We start from the raw sequence: 17,573 nt of genomic DNA, 5'->3' as shown, positions 1-17,573 counted from the left end.
GGGTTAAGCACACTTGACCCTGGATCAGTCTTCGTAGTATTACAATACCACCTTCTGTATATAGAGTTAAGGTTGAAAATCAAACGTCTATCAACGCATATGGTTTAATGACGCACGGTGGGTGCTATTAGTTTTTATAAATGTTTTGCCAATGTATTTTCAACTTTATCCAGTTATAACTAAATCTAAATTCCCCAGGGCATGAAACGTTTCGACGTCCGCCGCAGCATCATCAAGACTTTAGACAGCTTGAAGCTGTATAAGGAGACCAAGGACCACGCTATGGTGGTACCACTCTGCAGCCGCTCTAAAGATGTGGTGGAACCTATGCTTAAGCCACAATGGTAAGTGATCATTATTATTTGGAAAAGATATGGGAACACTAACTGAGGCATATTAATTCATCTAGATGGGACTTAATCGCGAACGTTTCTTTATTTCTCATGTAGTTTCTAACGTGGCCGAAGACCGGCAGTTCTAGACCCAACATCTTCTATCTACTATGAGAAAATTGACCCTCTTGTTTCTGAAAATTAAAATAGAAGACCCTAACTTATGGTTTTGATTTAACTTGGTGGTATCGCGGTGTGGTGGTGACTTACACCATATCGGCCAAAAGGCTTGTACCAAAATTATGGATATATGTATCACTATCTGTACTTTACTTTTTGTTACAGAAGAAAATAAAATTAGAACCTATGCCTGAACCTACTTTTTTCCTAGGTACATCCGTTGCGACAAAATGGCCGCCGAAGCCATCAAAGCCGTCAAAACCGGCGAGCTCAAGATCATTCCAGACGCGCACGAGAAAACCTGGTACCACTGGATGGAGGGCATCCGTGACTGGTGCATTTCCAGACAGCTGTGGTGGGGACATCGCATACCGGCCTATCGCGTGACGTTGCCGCATTCAGAGGTACGTAATCCAAACGCTATGTGTGGCTTTCCATCAGAGAAGGGTTCTTATGCTTCATGTGCAATAAGGGCATTTTCACTTAAAAGTGTACCATTGGCTTTTTTTCGAAAATCCATTAACTTTTGGGTTATTTCTACTCAAAATCACGAGGACTATCGATTTAAAAGGAAAAAAAATGTGTCCCAAAAAAAAGGCAGTTTTGTAACACATTTTCACATTATTTTGTATGGACCGTTCCAAAACTGACACCCAAAATTTGTATGAAAAACTGAGAACACTTTATTTCTTTGTCTCATTCAATAGTACTCGTGATTCTGAGTCTAATAACACAAAGATTGATGGTTTTTTGAAAAAAGTAAACGGTACCATTTTTTCTGGAAATCCCCATAAGAATCATTCTATCAGAATTTCTGTTGAAATTTCAGATAAAAAGGTCCTTATTGCACTTGAATCATAAGGACCCTTCTGTAATGGAAAGTCACATATTATTCACTGAAATATAAGGAATATTATTAACTGTTGTCATGACAAGCCCTATTGGGCGATATCTTGTAAACTGCTTCAGGGAATTACATTTTTGCACATATACTGGAGGATTCTCGGCTCAAACCACTGACGTAACCTTAGCTGGCGTTCGTACGTTGTGATACAACTCTAGCTAGAGCATTATACTAGATCGCCTGAAATGACTTACGAAATTTGTACTTACAGCGCCCGTTGGCCAGGAAATCATCTGTAAATTCACTTAGCGCCAATTGCACCATCCCACTACTCCGGGGTTAAGTGGTTTAACCGTTAACCCAGTGTCAAATTGTACTGGTAACCATGGTAACTCCGGGTTTGACCGGTTAACCCCGGGTTAGTGAATGGTGCAAGCGGCTAATTTCGGTGCCAAGCTGTAACATGAACCCTGCCGTTCTCTGGCAGCAAATGTATATAAAAAAAAATTCTACTCCTGTACTTTTATTTGTCATTTAAAGGGTTGTGCACACACCTTTAAACCCCTATCTTATAGTTGTCAAGACAAGTCTTTAGTCTATTCCCCAAAAAAGTATTTGTGCATACACGCAGTATCTTTTTGGCACTTTTACGATACTTCGTGTAATCACCACTTAAAAAATATTGTATGAAATACATTGTTGCCAACCTTATTTTAATTGTCATCTCTGACAGATGAGTGAACCATATTTTTATTCCATTCATTCTTTGCTACTTCTTGAATGAAAAATATTCGTTAAATTTACAATTTTATTTCAAAGTAAGTGATTTGTCGTAGAAAAAGTATTGTATGCAACGTTGTTTAACTGAGTCAAAAAATACTCGTGGCGTCTTTATTAACAATTTTCGGCTTCGCCTCAAATTGTTACTCACGCCACTCGCCTTTTTTGATCTCTCTTAAACAACGGTTGCATAATAGTACATTATTGTTGAGGCTCGGAAATAGCTACTTGCAGGCTGAGGATTCGTTTTAAACGGACGACCTTGGGAGTCCGTTTAATTGAATCCGAAGCCAGCAAGTAGCCTTCCAGCCGAGTCATATATAGTGCTTTTCTCAAAAATGGTGGAAGAAATATAAATATCATAGAAATATTTTACAAAAGCAACGTTGTTACGTATATATTTTCACAGAAGAAAGCCCTTGCCGCCTTTTTATTTTTTTGATAAAAAAATTGAAGTGTATTTTTCTGCCGAAAATACGCCAACCTATTTGAGACAACTAAATAGTCGCGGCACTAATCATCTGTTTGGCTGTTCAAAGGGCCTGTGCCTTCAATTGATATGGCCATTTCAACTTTTAAAAAGTTTGGAACTCGACAAATAATGGAATTTGTATGCGACATTGCAGTCCCAAAATCGAGACTGCAATGTTTTTAACTTTTTAATTTTTGACTGACCATAAACTAAGCGCTTCGCGACCTATTTTTTAGACGGCAAAGTCGACTTTGCCGTCCATTTTTGAGAAAAATACTATAATAGGTGTGTTGTTTATCGCTGCAAGGACACGTCGAAAGCTGCGCCGCGGCGGCGCCGCACGCGCTCCGGACGCAAGAAGAGCGCGCGCATCCGCTCGCGCAAGCACACCGTATGTCTAGTGTCATTACGTCACCAGTGCATGGCTAGTCTGGCTAACTTACTCTCATACTTACTTAATGGTGCAGCGACCCAAAATGAGTCTTGGCCTCCGACACGTGTAACGCCAGTTGTCTCGATCCTGTGCCATCTCCCGCCAGTTATTACTCTCATAGTAACTTAAAAAGCCTTTTTTAAATTTTGTCACTTTCTGGGAAACACAAATGTTAAGTCATATATTACATCGGCATTTTAGATTAGATAGATGTCGAATGGATCATACATCGTTTAACAAAACGTTAAAAAACCTTCGGTTTATTACATTAATGTTTTATATACATACCGGGTGTGGCCTGTAACACGAGCAAATAATTAAAACATAGATTGTACTCCTCAAACGGTGACACTTTTGTTCAACAACTTTCAAAAATTATGAAGTATTTAGACTCCCTATTTTTCATACAAAATAAATATTATTTTCCATGGACGCCATCGCCACGCCATATCATTGTGATTGACGTTGCTTGTCACGCCTTAAACATAACAAAATTCGCAATACATTGCGTCTTTGAATAAACTTTAAAGAGTATTAAAAATCAAACCACAAGTTATTTTTAAAAGTCGCTGAACAAATGTTGATCAGTATGAGAAACACAGCCTACAGTAAAATTTTTTGCTTATATTACAGGCCACACCCATAACATACATTTTGTGTACAGCTGCCATTTTCGTTGACGCTACATATATGTAACATTCAATTGCAAAAATATAAAATTCTCTCATAACTTATCACATCAAAAAACAGAAAACATCCGACATTGTATACCATACTTAAATGTGTGATGAATACCACTACAATTCCTTCATCGATACCACACCATGGAAATATTTAATTATGCAGCTAACTACTTATGTTGTAAAATTACTTAAATATAAAAATATTATGTGCTTGTTGTGTTATTGATTTTTTTTTGCAGCATGGTTTTCATATTGTTTTATTAAAGATATTATCTTTCTCATTATGTTGTAATAATGCTAACCAATGTTGATGATATCATTGTAACATGTAATTCTATACATTTTTGAAACGTTTAACTTGGTATCCACTGTTTCTCAAATCTGGAAATCAATAACAGTGTTCAGAAACATAATTTTAACCGTAACACTGCCAACTCTATCTAACCCACCATTTCCCACCAGACACAAGCCAGCGACGAACTCTGGGTGTCAGCACACACAGAAGAAGACGCGCTAAAAAAAGCATCCACAAAGTACAACGTACCAGCCTCCGACGTCAAACTGGTGCGAGACGAAGATGTGTTGGACACGTGGTTCTCGTCTGGGCTGTTCCCGTTCGCTATATTCGGGTGGCCCGACCAGACTGAGGACTTACAGGTACAATCCTTATATTCTCGTTGCATCCCTTTCGTTATAGAGTAGGTAGATGGAGATAAAAATATAGAGAGTAGACGTAGAGAACGCTAAAGAAAGTCGCAAATACAATGTACCGGCGTCCGACGTCAAATTGGTGCGAGACGAAGATGTGTTGGACACGTGGTTCTCGTCCGGTCTGTTCCCGTTCGCGATATTCGGGTGGCCCGACCAGACTGAGGACTTGCAGGTACGATCCTTATATTCTCGTTGCATCCCTTACATTATAGAGTAGGTAGATGGAGATAAAAAGATGGGGAGTAGACGTAGGGAACGCTAAAGAAAGTCGCAAATACAATGTAGCGGCGTGTGACGTCAAATTAGTGCGAGACGAAGATGTGTTAGATACGTGGTTCTCATCGGGACTGTTCCCGTTCGCGATATTCGGGTGGCCCGACCAGACTGAGGACTTACAGGTACGATCCTTATATTCTCGTTGCATCCCTTTCGTTATAGAGTAGGTAGATGGAGATAAAATGATAGGAAGTAGACGTAGGCAACGCTCAATAAAGCCACCACGAAATACAACGTACCGGCGTCCGACGTCAAACTGGTGCGAGACGAAGATGTGTTGGACACATGGTTCTCATCGGGGCTGTTCCCGTTCGCTATATTCGGGTGGCCCGACCAGACTGAGGACTTACAGGTACATCAGTCATCGATTTCATCCTTACGAAGGAAATGATCCGTCAAGTACCATCGCCCACACTATTAACTGACAGTTTGTAAACCTTATTCCAAAAGGCATAAGGTCCACCGATGGACAGTTAAGAGTGTTGCTGTTTGTACAACATCATAATAGCTTCCGAACCTGAGAGTGATTAGGATTACCATAGGAGTAAAACAACTTTTGTAAGGGGTGCCTTACAAAAGTTGTTTTACTATAAAGTTTTACTAGAAAGCTTATCTGTATTGTATCGATTTTCTTGGAGTATTTTAAATTTGTCGTGAACATCAATTTCCCAAAAACCCATCGAGCTAGATGGGTCCCTTAACTATCTCATTTCTTTACTATCCGTTTGATGCTGCGTTTTTTTGTGATCATCTCCATTTGCATATTTTCATAATGTTTGAAAATTTTCTCAGGCGTTCTACCCCGGGACGCTTCTGGAGACCGGCCACGACATCCTGTTCTTCTGGGTGGCGCGAATGGTGTTCTTCGGACAACGGCTCCTAGGCAAACTGCCCTTCAAGTAAGGCCTTTACCTTCACGATATTATTGTTTGTGGGGGTCTGAATGTCCCATCGCGATGGTACAGTCATGTGTAAAAATATGGGTGCACAAATCATCTCATAAATATGTCCCATAGCTCTTATGCCAGCGAATTAAGAACTATGGGACATATTTTGACATTGGAAATGTCTTTTCGTTCGCTCCAGTATACGGTCCGATTTCACGAAAAAGTGCGATCCCCTTATATCTCGGAAAGTTGTGAAGATATGATATTAAAAAATAGGCTCAAAAGACGCATAATCACGAGAGCTGTAAGGTGCAAAAATAATTATTCGAGAAAGTCAAAAACAAAAAAAGTTATGGTCGAAATAGTGAAAATAAAATTCAATTTTTTCCGAATTTATGATTTTGGTGCTCGATAATTTGGAAACGAAGAATGATATCAAAAATTTGAGAAAAACGGCTCTGGACAATTTAGTCAGCTACAATTTGAGCCTAAAACAAAGACGATCGGGTTAAGGGTTTGCCTTGTAGCCTAACCTTAAAATAGTCAAAAAGTCAGAACGACATTTTTCACAGGACATTTATGACTTCATGTTTCGCAGAGTTCGTTATCGGTGTTTGTTGTGAATTATCGGGATTATGACGGCAGAATTATGACTATGAATTATGACGGACAGGGAGAGGGAGAGGGAGAGGGAGAGGGAGAGGGAGAGGGAGAGGGAGAGGGAGAGGGAGAGGGAGAGGGAGAGGGAGAGGGAGAGGGAGAGGGAGAGCGAGAGGGAGAGGGAGAGGGAGAGGGAGAAACACAAAATAACAACTTATACAGAGAAACATAAAAAAGAAAAAGTGCCACGAAATGGTCGCACCTCAGCATGTTGCTGGCGGCTGCTAGCAGATAGCTGATGCTGAACCCTGGCAGTACCTAGTGGAGCTCGGGTTTAATACAACATAAACACACGCTGTTTTGGTCATCGGACTCGTCTCGATGAGCAATTAGGAGAGTAGTACCCAAGATAGAGCTCATGCTGAACCCTGGCTGTACCTAAAGGAACTCAGGTTTGTTGCAACATAGGCACACGCTGTTTTGGTCATCCGACTCGTCTTGATGAGCACTTAGGAGAGTAGTACCCAAGATAGAGCTCATGCTGAACCCTGGCTGTACCTAGCGGAACTCAGGTTTGGTGCAACATAGGCACTAGCTGTTTTGGACACCCGATTCGTCATGATGAGCATTACCCAAGATAGCTGATGCTGAACCCTGGTAGTACCTATTGGAACTCAGGTTTGGTGCAACATAGACAAACGCTGTTATGGCCATCTCTCGTCGCGTCAAACTGCTGTCAAGAAAATTTCATATCTTGCAGCAAATGGGCCGCTGGCGCCGCTGCCGATCACCACTTCTCGAGTTGACTACGGATTTGCCGTGTAATAATTTTCTTGTACTTTGAACATTAATATATCCTGCTTATTAATCGAAAAATGAAATATGTACCTATACTTATGCGCCACGGCGACAATTATTCAAACTTGGATACGCGTGTGGAAATTTTGCAATTTGTTTGTTCACATGCGTTATGTCCAGGATACTTGTGTTAGTCTAAGAATAAAATAATTATCATTCAACGTTGTAGTTTTATTTTGTAACTTTTTCCTTATCCAGACTTTCTCGTTTTCTCAGCGACAATATTTATTCGAATTCCGTAGATTCATTTCCAATGTGCTCGATAGTCGTGTGAGGCACGAAATCTGTGAATTTTTTTGAGTAAGTTGTATGCACCCATATTTTTACACTTGACTGTGCAATCAGACGGTACATTTGGACGATGCATTGTCCGCACAGTTATTTCAAGTTGACATATGGTCTTCACGTGGACAGTTGAGTGTTACGTTTATAATTCATTCTATATTGAGGTGTGACAGACGAATAAACGGTTATGAGCGGTGTATTTCACTCTTTATCCAAGCTTTTTTTTTTAAAGCATACTCAAAATAACAATCATTTTTTGCCATTGACTTATATTTAAGTATAGAGACGGGCCTTATGCTCTGGTTTCCTATGATAGCGATGCCGTCATATAGCGGCCGTCTCCATACAAATACTACGACATCCATATGTTTGCCCTATTATTTAGTATGGAGACGGCCGCTATATGACGGCCCCGCTATCCTAGGAAAACCGAGCTTTACGGGCACTAAGAATGGTAGGTACTCAAGGATTCGAGGATTCGCTTGTGACCAATCGCGCGCGTGGTGCGAACTCATCAACCAATCGCGTTGTGGCGTTAGACTGCACGATTAGCTCGAATTCGTGTGCGTGATACTGCTGTACTGATCCCATTCTTAGTGCCCGTCTTTGTAAATATAAGTCAATGTTTCTTGCCTACTGCTTGGTTAAAAACACAAAGCACGTAGAGTAGATGTGATACGATCTAACATTATTTTGTTCAACAGAGAGATCTACCTGCACCCCATGGTCCGCGACGCCCACGGCCGCAAGATGTCCAAATCCCTCGGGAACGTCATCGACCCCGTGGACGTAGTGCGCGGAGTGACCCTCGAACAGCTCCATAACCAACTGCTGGACTCTAATCTGGACCCCAAAGAGATAGAGAGAGCTAAAGCGGGACAGAAGCAGGACTATCCTAATGGGATTCCGGAGTGCGGGACCGATGCGTTGAGGTAAGGTTTATTCTGGAACGTCTGGATTTCCAGGTGTAGACCAAATTTGCTTAAAACAGTGTATTATTGGCAATGTGATCTACCTGGTGGTTCGTGGAGCCACAGTACACTAAGAACAGTAGTGAATCTAAGGCTGCTCGGCAAGTTATTTGCCTACACTTGCGTTGGCGCTTAGGGTTGTCACTTTTATTTTTAGTTAAATATTATTTGCGTATTATGAGTAGCACTACGTTTCTATTTATTATAATGTTGCCTAAGTCAGGTACGAGATCGATAAGCTTCATTATATCACTATTGTATACAATACTTTTCTACGAGTCAACAAATATAATACTTTAAACTAGTAGAATCATACAAACAACCCAAACCAAAAGTATACCTACAGCTAAAAGCGCGAGCAGCCGCGATACTTTCATACTGGTACGCGTCCCGGCGCGTTGGTCAACGACACCTTCTCGTAACTCATGAGGCCCTGGTACTTGCTCCGCGCTAAATTCAATTTTTAGACAGTTGTTTTCTCGATATTGGCCACCGTAGCCTATGGGGACTAACAAGCAACTCTAAGTGGTTTTCGTAGTCTATGGATGTTGCTATATTAAGGGTGTCACATGCGCGTTTCTGACTTATGAACCAATTGTTTCTACTATACAACCATAGTCTAATAAAACATGGTCTTCCATTCCCAGAGTGACACGGGCCTACGTCACAACAACATGGCCGCTATATATAGCGCTATCGCATATTATCATATAGCGCTGTCGCGTGATGACGTAGGCCCGTGTCAGTTAGGTGACCTAGAAAAGACGGGAATGGAGTACCAGGCGGAGTATATTATTATACCATGTATACAACCTAAAATAAATAATTAATTTGAGCTATGGTTTTGTTTCGTCCTCTTGCTCGCGGCGAGCTGTAATTGGCCAATTTAATTATAGTTGAGTAAACTGTATCGAAATGAATATTATAGTTGAGTTGGGAGCCCATACATTAAAAATACCCAATTGCAGTATGGTATAAGAAATCTTAATTAAAGAATTACAGTTGACGAGTAGAAAAAATACTATTGTCTCTGTTCGAAGTCATGGTCAAAAAAATTAAGGCCTACCGTCAGAGCAGACAAATGCGAGCGGGCGGGCAGCGTACTCGAATGCACGCGATCACAGTCGCGGTACGGCCCACACTGCCGCCACCGTATTCCCCCGTATATTATACTAATGTGTGCGTGGCAGTGCGTGCGTACACGGCGCCCGGCGCGCACGCACACATTCAAGCCGGCAGCGGCACATTTCTATGAAGATTCACTACTGTTCTTGTACTGTGGTGGAGCTTAGGATAGCTGCATAACCAACTGCTGGACTCTAATCTGGACCCGAAAGAGATAGAGAGAGCTGAAGCGGGACAGAAGCAGGACTATCCTAATGGGATACCGGAGTGCGGGACCGATCCGTTGAGATATGGTTTATTCTGGAACGTCTGGATTTCCAGGTGTGGACCAAATTTGCTTAAGACAGTGTATTATTGGCAATGTGATCTACCTGGTGGTCCGTGCAGTTCAGAACAGCTGCATAAGCAACTGCTGGATTCTGCTGGAATCTGGACCCGAAAAAGATAGAGAGAGCTAAAGCGGGACAGAAACAGGACTATCCTAATGGGATACCGGAGACCGGAACTGATGTTTTAAAGCAGGTTTCTTGTTACAATAAAACCATGTTGCTGCAACTTGAACTCCCCTTTGTGCGCGCTCACTATGCCTCTTCCTCTATGTATTATGTAGAGTCGGACCAACCTACCTTTGCATGGCATTTACAATGACAAAGTATGGCGATGTCATCATTAATGTCAAATTTCTACGACAACATGACATATCCTCACTTTCTGTTCAAATCGGTGCAAGGGAGCTCAGTTGGACTCTAAGCACCACTTGCACCATTCCAAGCCCAGGGTTAAGCGGTTAAACCGTTAACCCAGTGTCAAATTGTACTAGTAACCATGGTAAACCCAGGTTTGACCGGTTAACCTGGGTTAATGGAATGGTGCAAATACCACCCTAACACATATTCTATAAAACCATACTAGTGCAAAATCTGTAACGTTGCATTTTCCATAGGTTCGCCTTATGCGCGATGACACAAGGCCGCGACCTGAACCTGGACGTGCAGCGCGTCCAGGGCTACCGCTTCTTCTGCAACAAGCTGTGGAACACCGCCAAGTTCGCGCTCATGTACTTCCCCAAGGACGCCGTGTTCGAGGTACTACCATCGGCACACTGTTAACTGTCTATCGGTGGACTCTATGCCTTTTGTAATAAGGTCCACCGATGTACAGTTAAGAGTGTCGCTATTTGTATAACGTGTTGGCAGGGTCGCCCTGTGACACTAACCTAACCCGAACCCGTACCTAACTAAGCGCGTGCAGGGCTACCTCCAAGTTCGCGCTCATACGAGTATACTTATTTTTTTCCTTGACTGCTGCTAAAATCTACTAAATTGTAATTTTATATTAAACTAGAGGAATTTTAATTTGGGACATGATCATATGATAGAGTAGCAACTATCTGTTACATTTTTGTGATGTAGGTACACACAGCTGAAAAAGTGCATAACTACGTTCTTTATGTGGATATATAGTTTGAAAGAACATTCGTTGTGTGGCTGGGCTAAGGAAAGGGGCTATTCTGAACAACATCCTATTCTAATTCGTACTGAAACATGTACTTTTCCCCAGGTGTTCCCACCCACACTACCCAGCACCCTAGCCCCAATGGACCGCTGGATGCTGTCCCGCGTGGCGCTGGCGGCCAGCAAGGTGAACGCCGGCTTCCAGAACTACGACTTCCCGTCCGCCACCACGCACTGCTACAATCTGTGGCTGTATGACCTCTGCGACGTTTACTTGGTAAGGAAGTTGTGTGTAGTGTCTGTGTCTGTATGATCTCTGCGATGTTTATTTGGTAAGGAATTCTAATAAAAAATTGTCAGTAATTGTGTTAGAAAATGGAGTTGAAATAGTTTTTAACAAAACAAGACAAAAGCAACTTTGTTCCATTTAATAATGATTCAAAAAATTTACTATTTTGCACTAGTATAACAGATACTAAAATAACATTTCGATTGACCCAATGTGTCTAACCGTCCTGTTATCTTATAGTACAGCTAGAAATATCAGGTGAACTTTTAGGGATAAAAATATTATGTGTCTTATGTTGGCTATAGGCATTGAACTAGAGAGGATGGCCGCACACACACGACATAATACACTGAGCCGACATTAAAATGTTGTGGTCTTGTAAAATTGTTCACTGCATACTATTTTTACACGTATGTGAGATTGTATTCATTCATGTCATTTGCTGCTCTAAACTTAGGGAGATCTATTTATAAAATTTCCTTCCATTCTTTTTACCCGTTAGAGTGATTGATCAAAATCACTATATTATACAAACCTTCACAATCAGATGTAATATTAGTAGGATTTACACGAATATCACTAATATGTCCCATTTATTTTGCAGGAATATCTCAAACCCGTATTCGCGTCCGGCACCGACAGCGCGAAGGAAGCCGCCTGGCGCACCCTCTACACGACCTTGGACTACGGACTCAAACTACTCAGTCCGTTCATGCCTTACCTCACCGAGGATCTGTACCAGAGGCTGCCTAGTAAAGATAAAAGCTGCGAATCCATCTGTGTGGCTAGTTATCCTATTGTAAGTTGATTTTAAACCTTATGAGTTGAAGTTTTAAGTTTATTTTAGATTGCTTAAATTTGCAATAGCTGTGGAAAGAGCGATTGGGCTACGGACGCAAATTAGTCAGTCCCTTCATGCCTTTCCTCACTGAAGAGTCTTGTCCCATTTACCACCAGTACCAAAACGGTTCTGATCCACTATTTAATTATTTAAAGTTTTTTGCATAAAAGAAAACTTATCGTACAAAAGGCGGACTTAATGCCAAAGGGCATTCTCTACCAGTCATCCTTAAGGCAAAGCAGAGAGATCGCCTAATCCAATTGTAAAAAAAATAATATTTGCAGGAATCCGACGCCCCCTGGCGCTCAGAAGACCTAGAATCCGACGTCGACACAGTCCTCAAAATGATCCACCTCATCCGCTCAACCCGCGCCGAGTACAACCTCACCAACAAGCAGAAGACCACCGCACACCTCGTGTTGAGTCCCGAACTAAAAGTGGCTGAACTCAAGGCACTGTTCAAGAATTTGCAGAGTCTGGCGAATAGTGAATTGTCGGAGGAAAAACCGCCGGTGGGATGTTCGATATTGACAGTGTCGGATAAGATCGAAGTGCATCTTGTGCTTAAGGTTGGTATTTGTATTTAATAACTCATACTAAATAACAAGTAAATAGACAAGACTATATCACACCTATTACTCAGTCCCGAACTTAAAGTGGCAGAACTCAAGGAACTGTTTAAGAATTTGCAAAGTCTGGCGAATAGCGAATTGTCGGAGGAAAAACCGCCAGTTGGATGCTCGATATTGACAGTGTCGGATAAGATTGAAGTGCATCTTGTGCTTAAGGTTGGTATTCTGTAAGATAAGATAGGATAGGAGTTTATTAGGTCATACACAAAAGACCACTGAAAACCTCGTACTCAGTTTTGAGCCTAATGCCCCATTTAACTAATAAAACATAACAATTCAAGAACTAGCATGCTATTTTTGTTACATTGCGGTATGTGGTCGATCGACTGATTCATTGTATCCTGTAGCAATGTACCGAATATTGTATGCAAGATCTTGAACCGTCTAAAGGCCAGAGCACACCGGCTGCGTGTGCGTGACGTGCACGTGCGCTAAAATGATTGAGCCGCGCACGGACACCCCATACAACCATTTCCAGTCGCCGTTACGACGCGGTGTTGACACATCTTGTGTCGACACCGTCTGTTTCGGTCACAATTCCAGTCGCAGAGTCGTCGCCGTGTCGACACAGTTACCAGAAATGGGGAAGGGTCGACACATGACACAAAGTGACATAAAGTGTGGTCGCCGTGTGCACACATTGTTTCGGGTTTGCGACTACTTTATGCCAAAATCATTCGTTCATTCGTTCATTTTGTTCCTGTCAAATGGAAACTGTCAGATGGAAAAATACTTAAATAAAAATAAGTGACATTAATACGCCATCTCTAAAACGGATTACAAGACGTAATTATATATTGTTTGCATTTATATTACAATAGGACTTAAATTATTATGGGGAATTAAACTGCTCGAGTGATTTGATAAACTAAGTGTAATATAATCAACGCGCCACCACATTGTTTTAGTTTAGCCGGAAATGAAATTGTTTACTTCTCAGTGCCTGTGTTCATAACTATATTATTTGAAGCATTTTTAGTACTTCGATGGGTATACTATACTTAAATAACAGAAATAACGCTTTACATACTACGAAACTTGTTAATTATGATGTATAAATATGGTTTAAGGCTGAGAAATATTGCAGTCACAAAGTAGTTGCAATGTTTCGACTTTGTGTCGACTCTGTGTTGACACAGGACACGCGCTGTCAAAAGTAATAACAAAGTTACTGGATTTGCAAAATGGCTCCTTGTGTTCATTCGTTTTCAGATATTCTCAAAGTGTAAAAATGCCGTGGTCAGAGATGGGCATTAATCGATTAACTGTTTATTCGACTAATTCATGGAATAAAAAAAGTTAATTCTCAAATTTTAATCGCGATTAGTTTAGTCGACGTAACATAGATTGAAATTGAATTAATCTGAATATTAATCGAATAAATTATCGATAATCTCGATTGAAAGTTGACAGGGGGCCATTTTTGTACGTAAAAATAATAGAAATGTCTTGCATGCAGATGGTAGCAAAACACTTTGTCATAAAAGTCGAGATGGGTGTCGATATATAGGTTTTAGGGAGTGCCGATTTCGAAAATAATGACCATTTTGGAATCCGAAATGGCGGCCATGCACTGTGTCATAAAAGTCGTCATGGATGTCGTTTTATACGTTTTAGGGGGCCCCAATTTTGAAAATGATGACCATTTTGGAATCCAAAATGGCGGCCATGCACTATGCCATAAAAGTCGTCATGGGTGTCGTTTTATAGGTTTTAGGGGGCGCAGATTTCGAAAATGATGACCATTTTGGATTCCAAGATGGCGGCCATGCACTATGTCATAAAAGTCGTCATGGATGTCGTTTTATAGGTTTTAGGGGGCCCCGATTTAGAAAATGATGAACATTTTGAAATCCAAAATGGCGGCCATGCACTATGTCATAAAAGTCGTCATGGGTGTCGTTTTATAGGTTTTGGGGGGCGCAGATTTAGAAAATGATGACTATTTTGGATTCCAAGATGGCGGCCATGCACTATGTCATAAAAGTCGTCATGGATGTCGTTTTATAGGTTTTAGGGGGCGCAGATTTCGAAAATGATAACATTTTCAATTTCAAAATGTCGACAATGCACTATGTCATAAAAGTCGTCATGGATATCGTTTTATAGGTTTTAGGGGGCGCAGATTTCGAAAATGATGACTATTTTGGATTCCACTTTTATGACAAAATACGTAGCCGCCATCTTGGATTATAAAATGATCATCGTTTTCGAATTCTGCACTCCCTAAAACCTATAAATCGACATCCGTGACGACGCAGGTTATCTTTATTTTCAGATCTAACAAATTGCTACAGAATACAAAGGACAAAAAAGAAGCGAGGAGGTAATGAAACAAGCAAAAATACAGATGATTCCTCGACGCAATTGGGTGATTCTTAAATTGTGTCCAGATTTTTTTTGTCATAAAAGTTTTTATTTTTCACATATTACTCTCACAAGTTCCGTGACATTTCGACCTTGTAATTTTTTAAGTAAATGTTTTTGTTTATCTATGAGGATCTCACTAGAATAGTATAATCAAGGTATGTTTATATTTGATGAATGAACTAGTAACGCAAAAAAAAATATATTTGTGTCTTATATTCCTGCCGAAGACTTTTATTTTACCTTTTCCTTCTACACAAGTTTGGCCAAGTAATAAGAATTTAGGGCTCTCAATTTTATTTTGACTTCTACAACAGTAAAGCTACGAGGCCATGTTTGGTATCGTTTTCGTATAAATTCGCAGTACCAAATTTAGTTAAGGTATCACATTGACACCATTCCGAAGTAAAAACATATAAACTTATTAAAATACTTTCTTTTAAACTCCTCTTCACGCTTAAACTGCTGAACAGTTTTAATTTAAATTTGGTACACATATATTTTGAGTCCCGAGACAGGATATAATAAGTTATCTCAAAAATCATCCTTTAAAGGTGTGAAATGAGGTATAGAGGGGAATTCAGAATTGACTTCTTGAAGTTAATACTGTTTAAGTTTAGGTTTGAAGTCATGTTTTTTCATCATTTTTAACTAAATCAAAGATGTAGACCATCCCAAATTTCATATAAATCGGTTCAGCAGTTATTGATTTCCCGTACAAATTTCCACGCCACTTTTCACACCTTCAAAAGATGATTTTGGTTATAAGATCTATCCTATGTCCTGTTCCGGGACGCAAACTATTTCTATACCAAATTTCAACGAAATCGGTTCAGCGGTTAAGCGTCAAGAAGAGTTTCAAAAAAACCGGCCAAGTGCGAGTCGGACTCGCGTATTAAGGGTTCCGTACATTAAGTCCGACTCGCGCTTGACTGCACATTTCTAATAGGTTTTCCTGTCATCTATAGGTAAAGAACTATTTTGTGTATTCAGACAGACATACATACAGACGCATGAGTGATCCTATAAGGGTTCCGTTTTTTCCTTTTGAGGTACGGAACCCTAAAAAGATTTATTTTTATTTTGTGGAATGGTGTCAATGTGATATCTTAAATGGATTCAGCACCCCAGATTTATACGAAAACGATACCAAACACGGCCTAGCGCCTTCACTGATATAGATATATCAAGATAAAATTGAGAGCCCTAAATAAACTTTCAAGAGCGGATATCTCAAAAACTATTCAACATATCGAAAAAATTGACTGAATAAACTTGTAACAAATTAAATTAACTTTCATTTTGTATAAGTGGCCATGTCGCTGAGATGCATAGTTTCCGAGATATAATCGAAAAACGGGAAAATGGGCCCTTCAAAGCCCCCTCTCTCCCCCCCGCTCAAGGGCTACGGCCGGGGACTTTTGATATGTTCACCTCCTAACTTGTCAAACCGAGTTACGGAGTCAAAAATTGTGTTCCGAGCATTTCCCTCTACAACTTTTGGAGCATTCGTTGCCTGACCTAAGTAGCTTATTGAATTTCTTTAAAAACTTTTCTGTAAAAGGTTGACGGGTGTTGGGTGTTTATATGGTTTCGGTCGATTATTATCATTTGCATTGCCCATGATGACTTACTAGAATTACGAGCACACGAGACACTAATAGTAGTTTGACAAACCTTGGTTTTCAAGAGGTATTTTATATTGACATTTGCTGTCACAAATTTGCTGTCAGATTTAGTCGCAAACCGCACGCAAAGTGCACACAAATGTGTCGACACCTTGTTACGGAAAAGTGTAGACACGGCGACGACACTTTGTTTCGAAACAATTCTAGACACATTGTGTGGACTCTGTTACGACACATCTGACATTTAGTTACCACTTTGTGATTCTGCGACTGGAATGGTTATATGGGACGTCACGCAAGCGGTGTGCCGTCTCTCATAAGGAGATAGTACTCAGCTTTGACATATCACAAGGGGCACATTTTTTTAATTTGCCTAATTACTTTCACAGGCTCCAAACAGTCAAAGCTAACAAAACTCGGAACCTTACTTATTATTTTTTTCCAGGGCCTAATCGACCCACAAAAGGAGATAAGCAAACTAGAAAAGAAGAAGGATACCCTGTCTCAAACCATCACCAAGCTATGCCAAGCCATGGCCGCCGAAGACTACGCGACCAAAGTCCCCGCCGACGTCCAGAAAGGCAACAGCGAGAAACTAGCGCAGTCCCAGGGAGAGATCGCGAGGTTACAGGCCGCTATAGAAACGTTGAAACTCATGTAACCGTCAACTAGATAGACAATTTGTTAACCAATTTTAAACCTTATGCTTGAAGCATTAGGGTCACGAATAGTATTCGTCTAATGACTAGTGATACCACAGATAGGGTATAAATATTTTGTATATTGAGTTATCAAATTGGAAATATTAATCGGTTTATTTTCACAAGTTCTGGATTGTAAATTAAACATGCTAGTTTAAGCGGAAGATTGTTACATCTGTATATTTATTTATTTTGTTTTTGCAATAAAATGTCGCTTTTTTACA

The 17,573-nt window shown here is 40.5% G+C and overlaps 1 protein-coding gene across 2 annotated transcripts in view; it reads left to right on the top strand.

Moving 5' to 3' along the window:
- The window catches only part of LOC134796280 (valine--tRNA ligase), a 30,582-nt gene extending 13,009 nt beyond the window's left edge, over positions 1–17,573 (top strand). The window contains exons 9-19 of one of the 2 annotated variants that reach the window (XM_063768332.1): positions 199–344; positions 724–916; positions 2,916–2,999; positions 4,187–4,381; positions 5,504–5,610; positions 8,046–8,273; positions 10,381–10,522; positions 10,998–11,168; positions 11,785–11,979; positions 12,306–12,590; positions 17,094–17,573. In XM_063768332.1, the coding sequence (XP_063624402.1) occupies positions 199–344; positions 724–916; positions 2,916–2,999; positions 4,187–4,381; positions 5,504–5,610; positions 8,046–8,273; positions 10,381–10,522; positions 10,998–11,168; positions 11,785–11,979; positions 12,306–12,590; positions 17,094–17,309 (1,962 nt within the window). In that variant the 3' untranslated portion in view covers positions 17,310–17,573. The remainder of the gene's footprint in view (positions 1–198; positions 345–723; positions 917–2,915; positions 3,000–4,186; positions 4,382–5,503; positions 5,611–8,045; positions 8,274–10,380; positions 10,523–10,997; positions 11,169–11,784; positions 11,980–12,305; positions 12,591–17,093) is intronic. The other variant, XM_063768333.1, reaches the window with a different exon arrangement.

This window comes from Cydia splendana, chromosome 13 (genome assembly GCF_910591565.1).
Source record: "Cydia splendana chromosome 13, ilCydSple1.2, whole genome shotgun sequence".
In the NCBI taxonomy this organism is placed as follows: Eukaryota; Metazoa; Arthropoda; class Insecta; order Lepidoptera; family Tortricidae; genus Cydia; species Cydia splendana.
The sequence above is the reverse complement of the archived record's forward strand: the minus strand, read 5'-3'. Positions and strand labels throughout refer to the sequence as shown.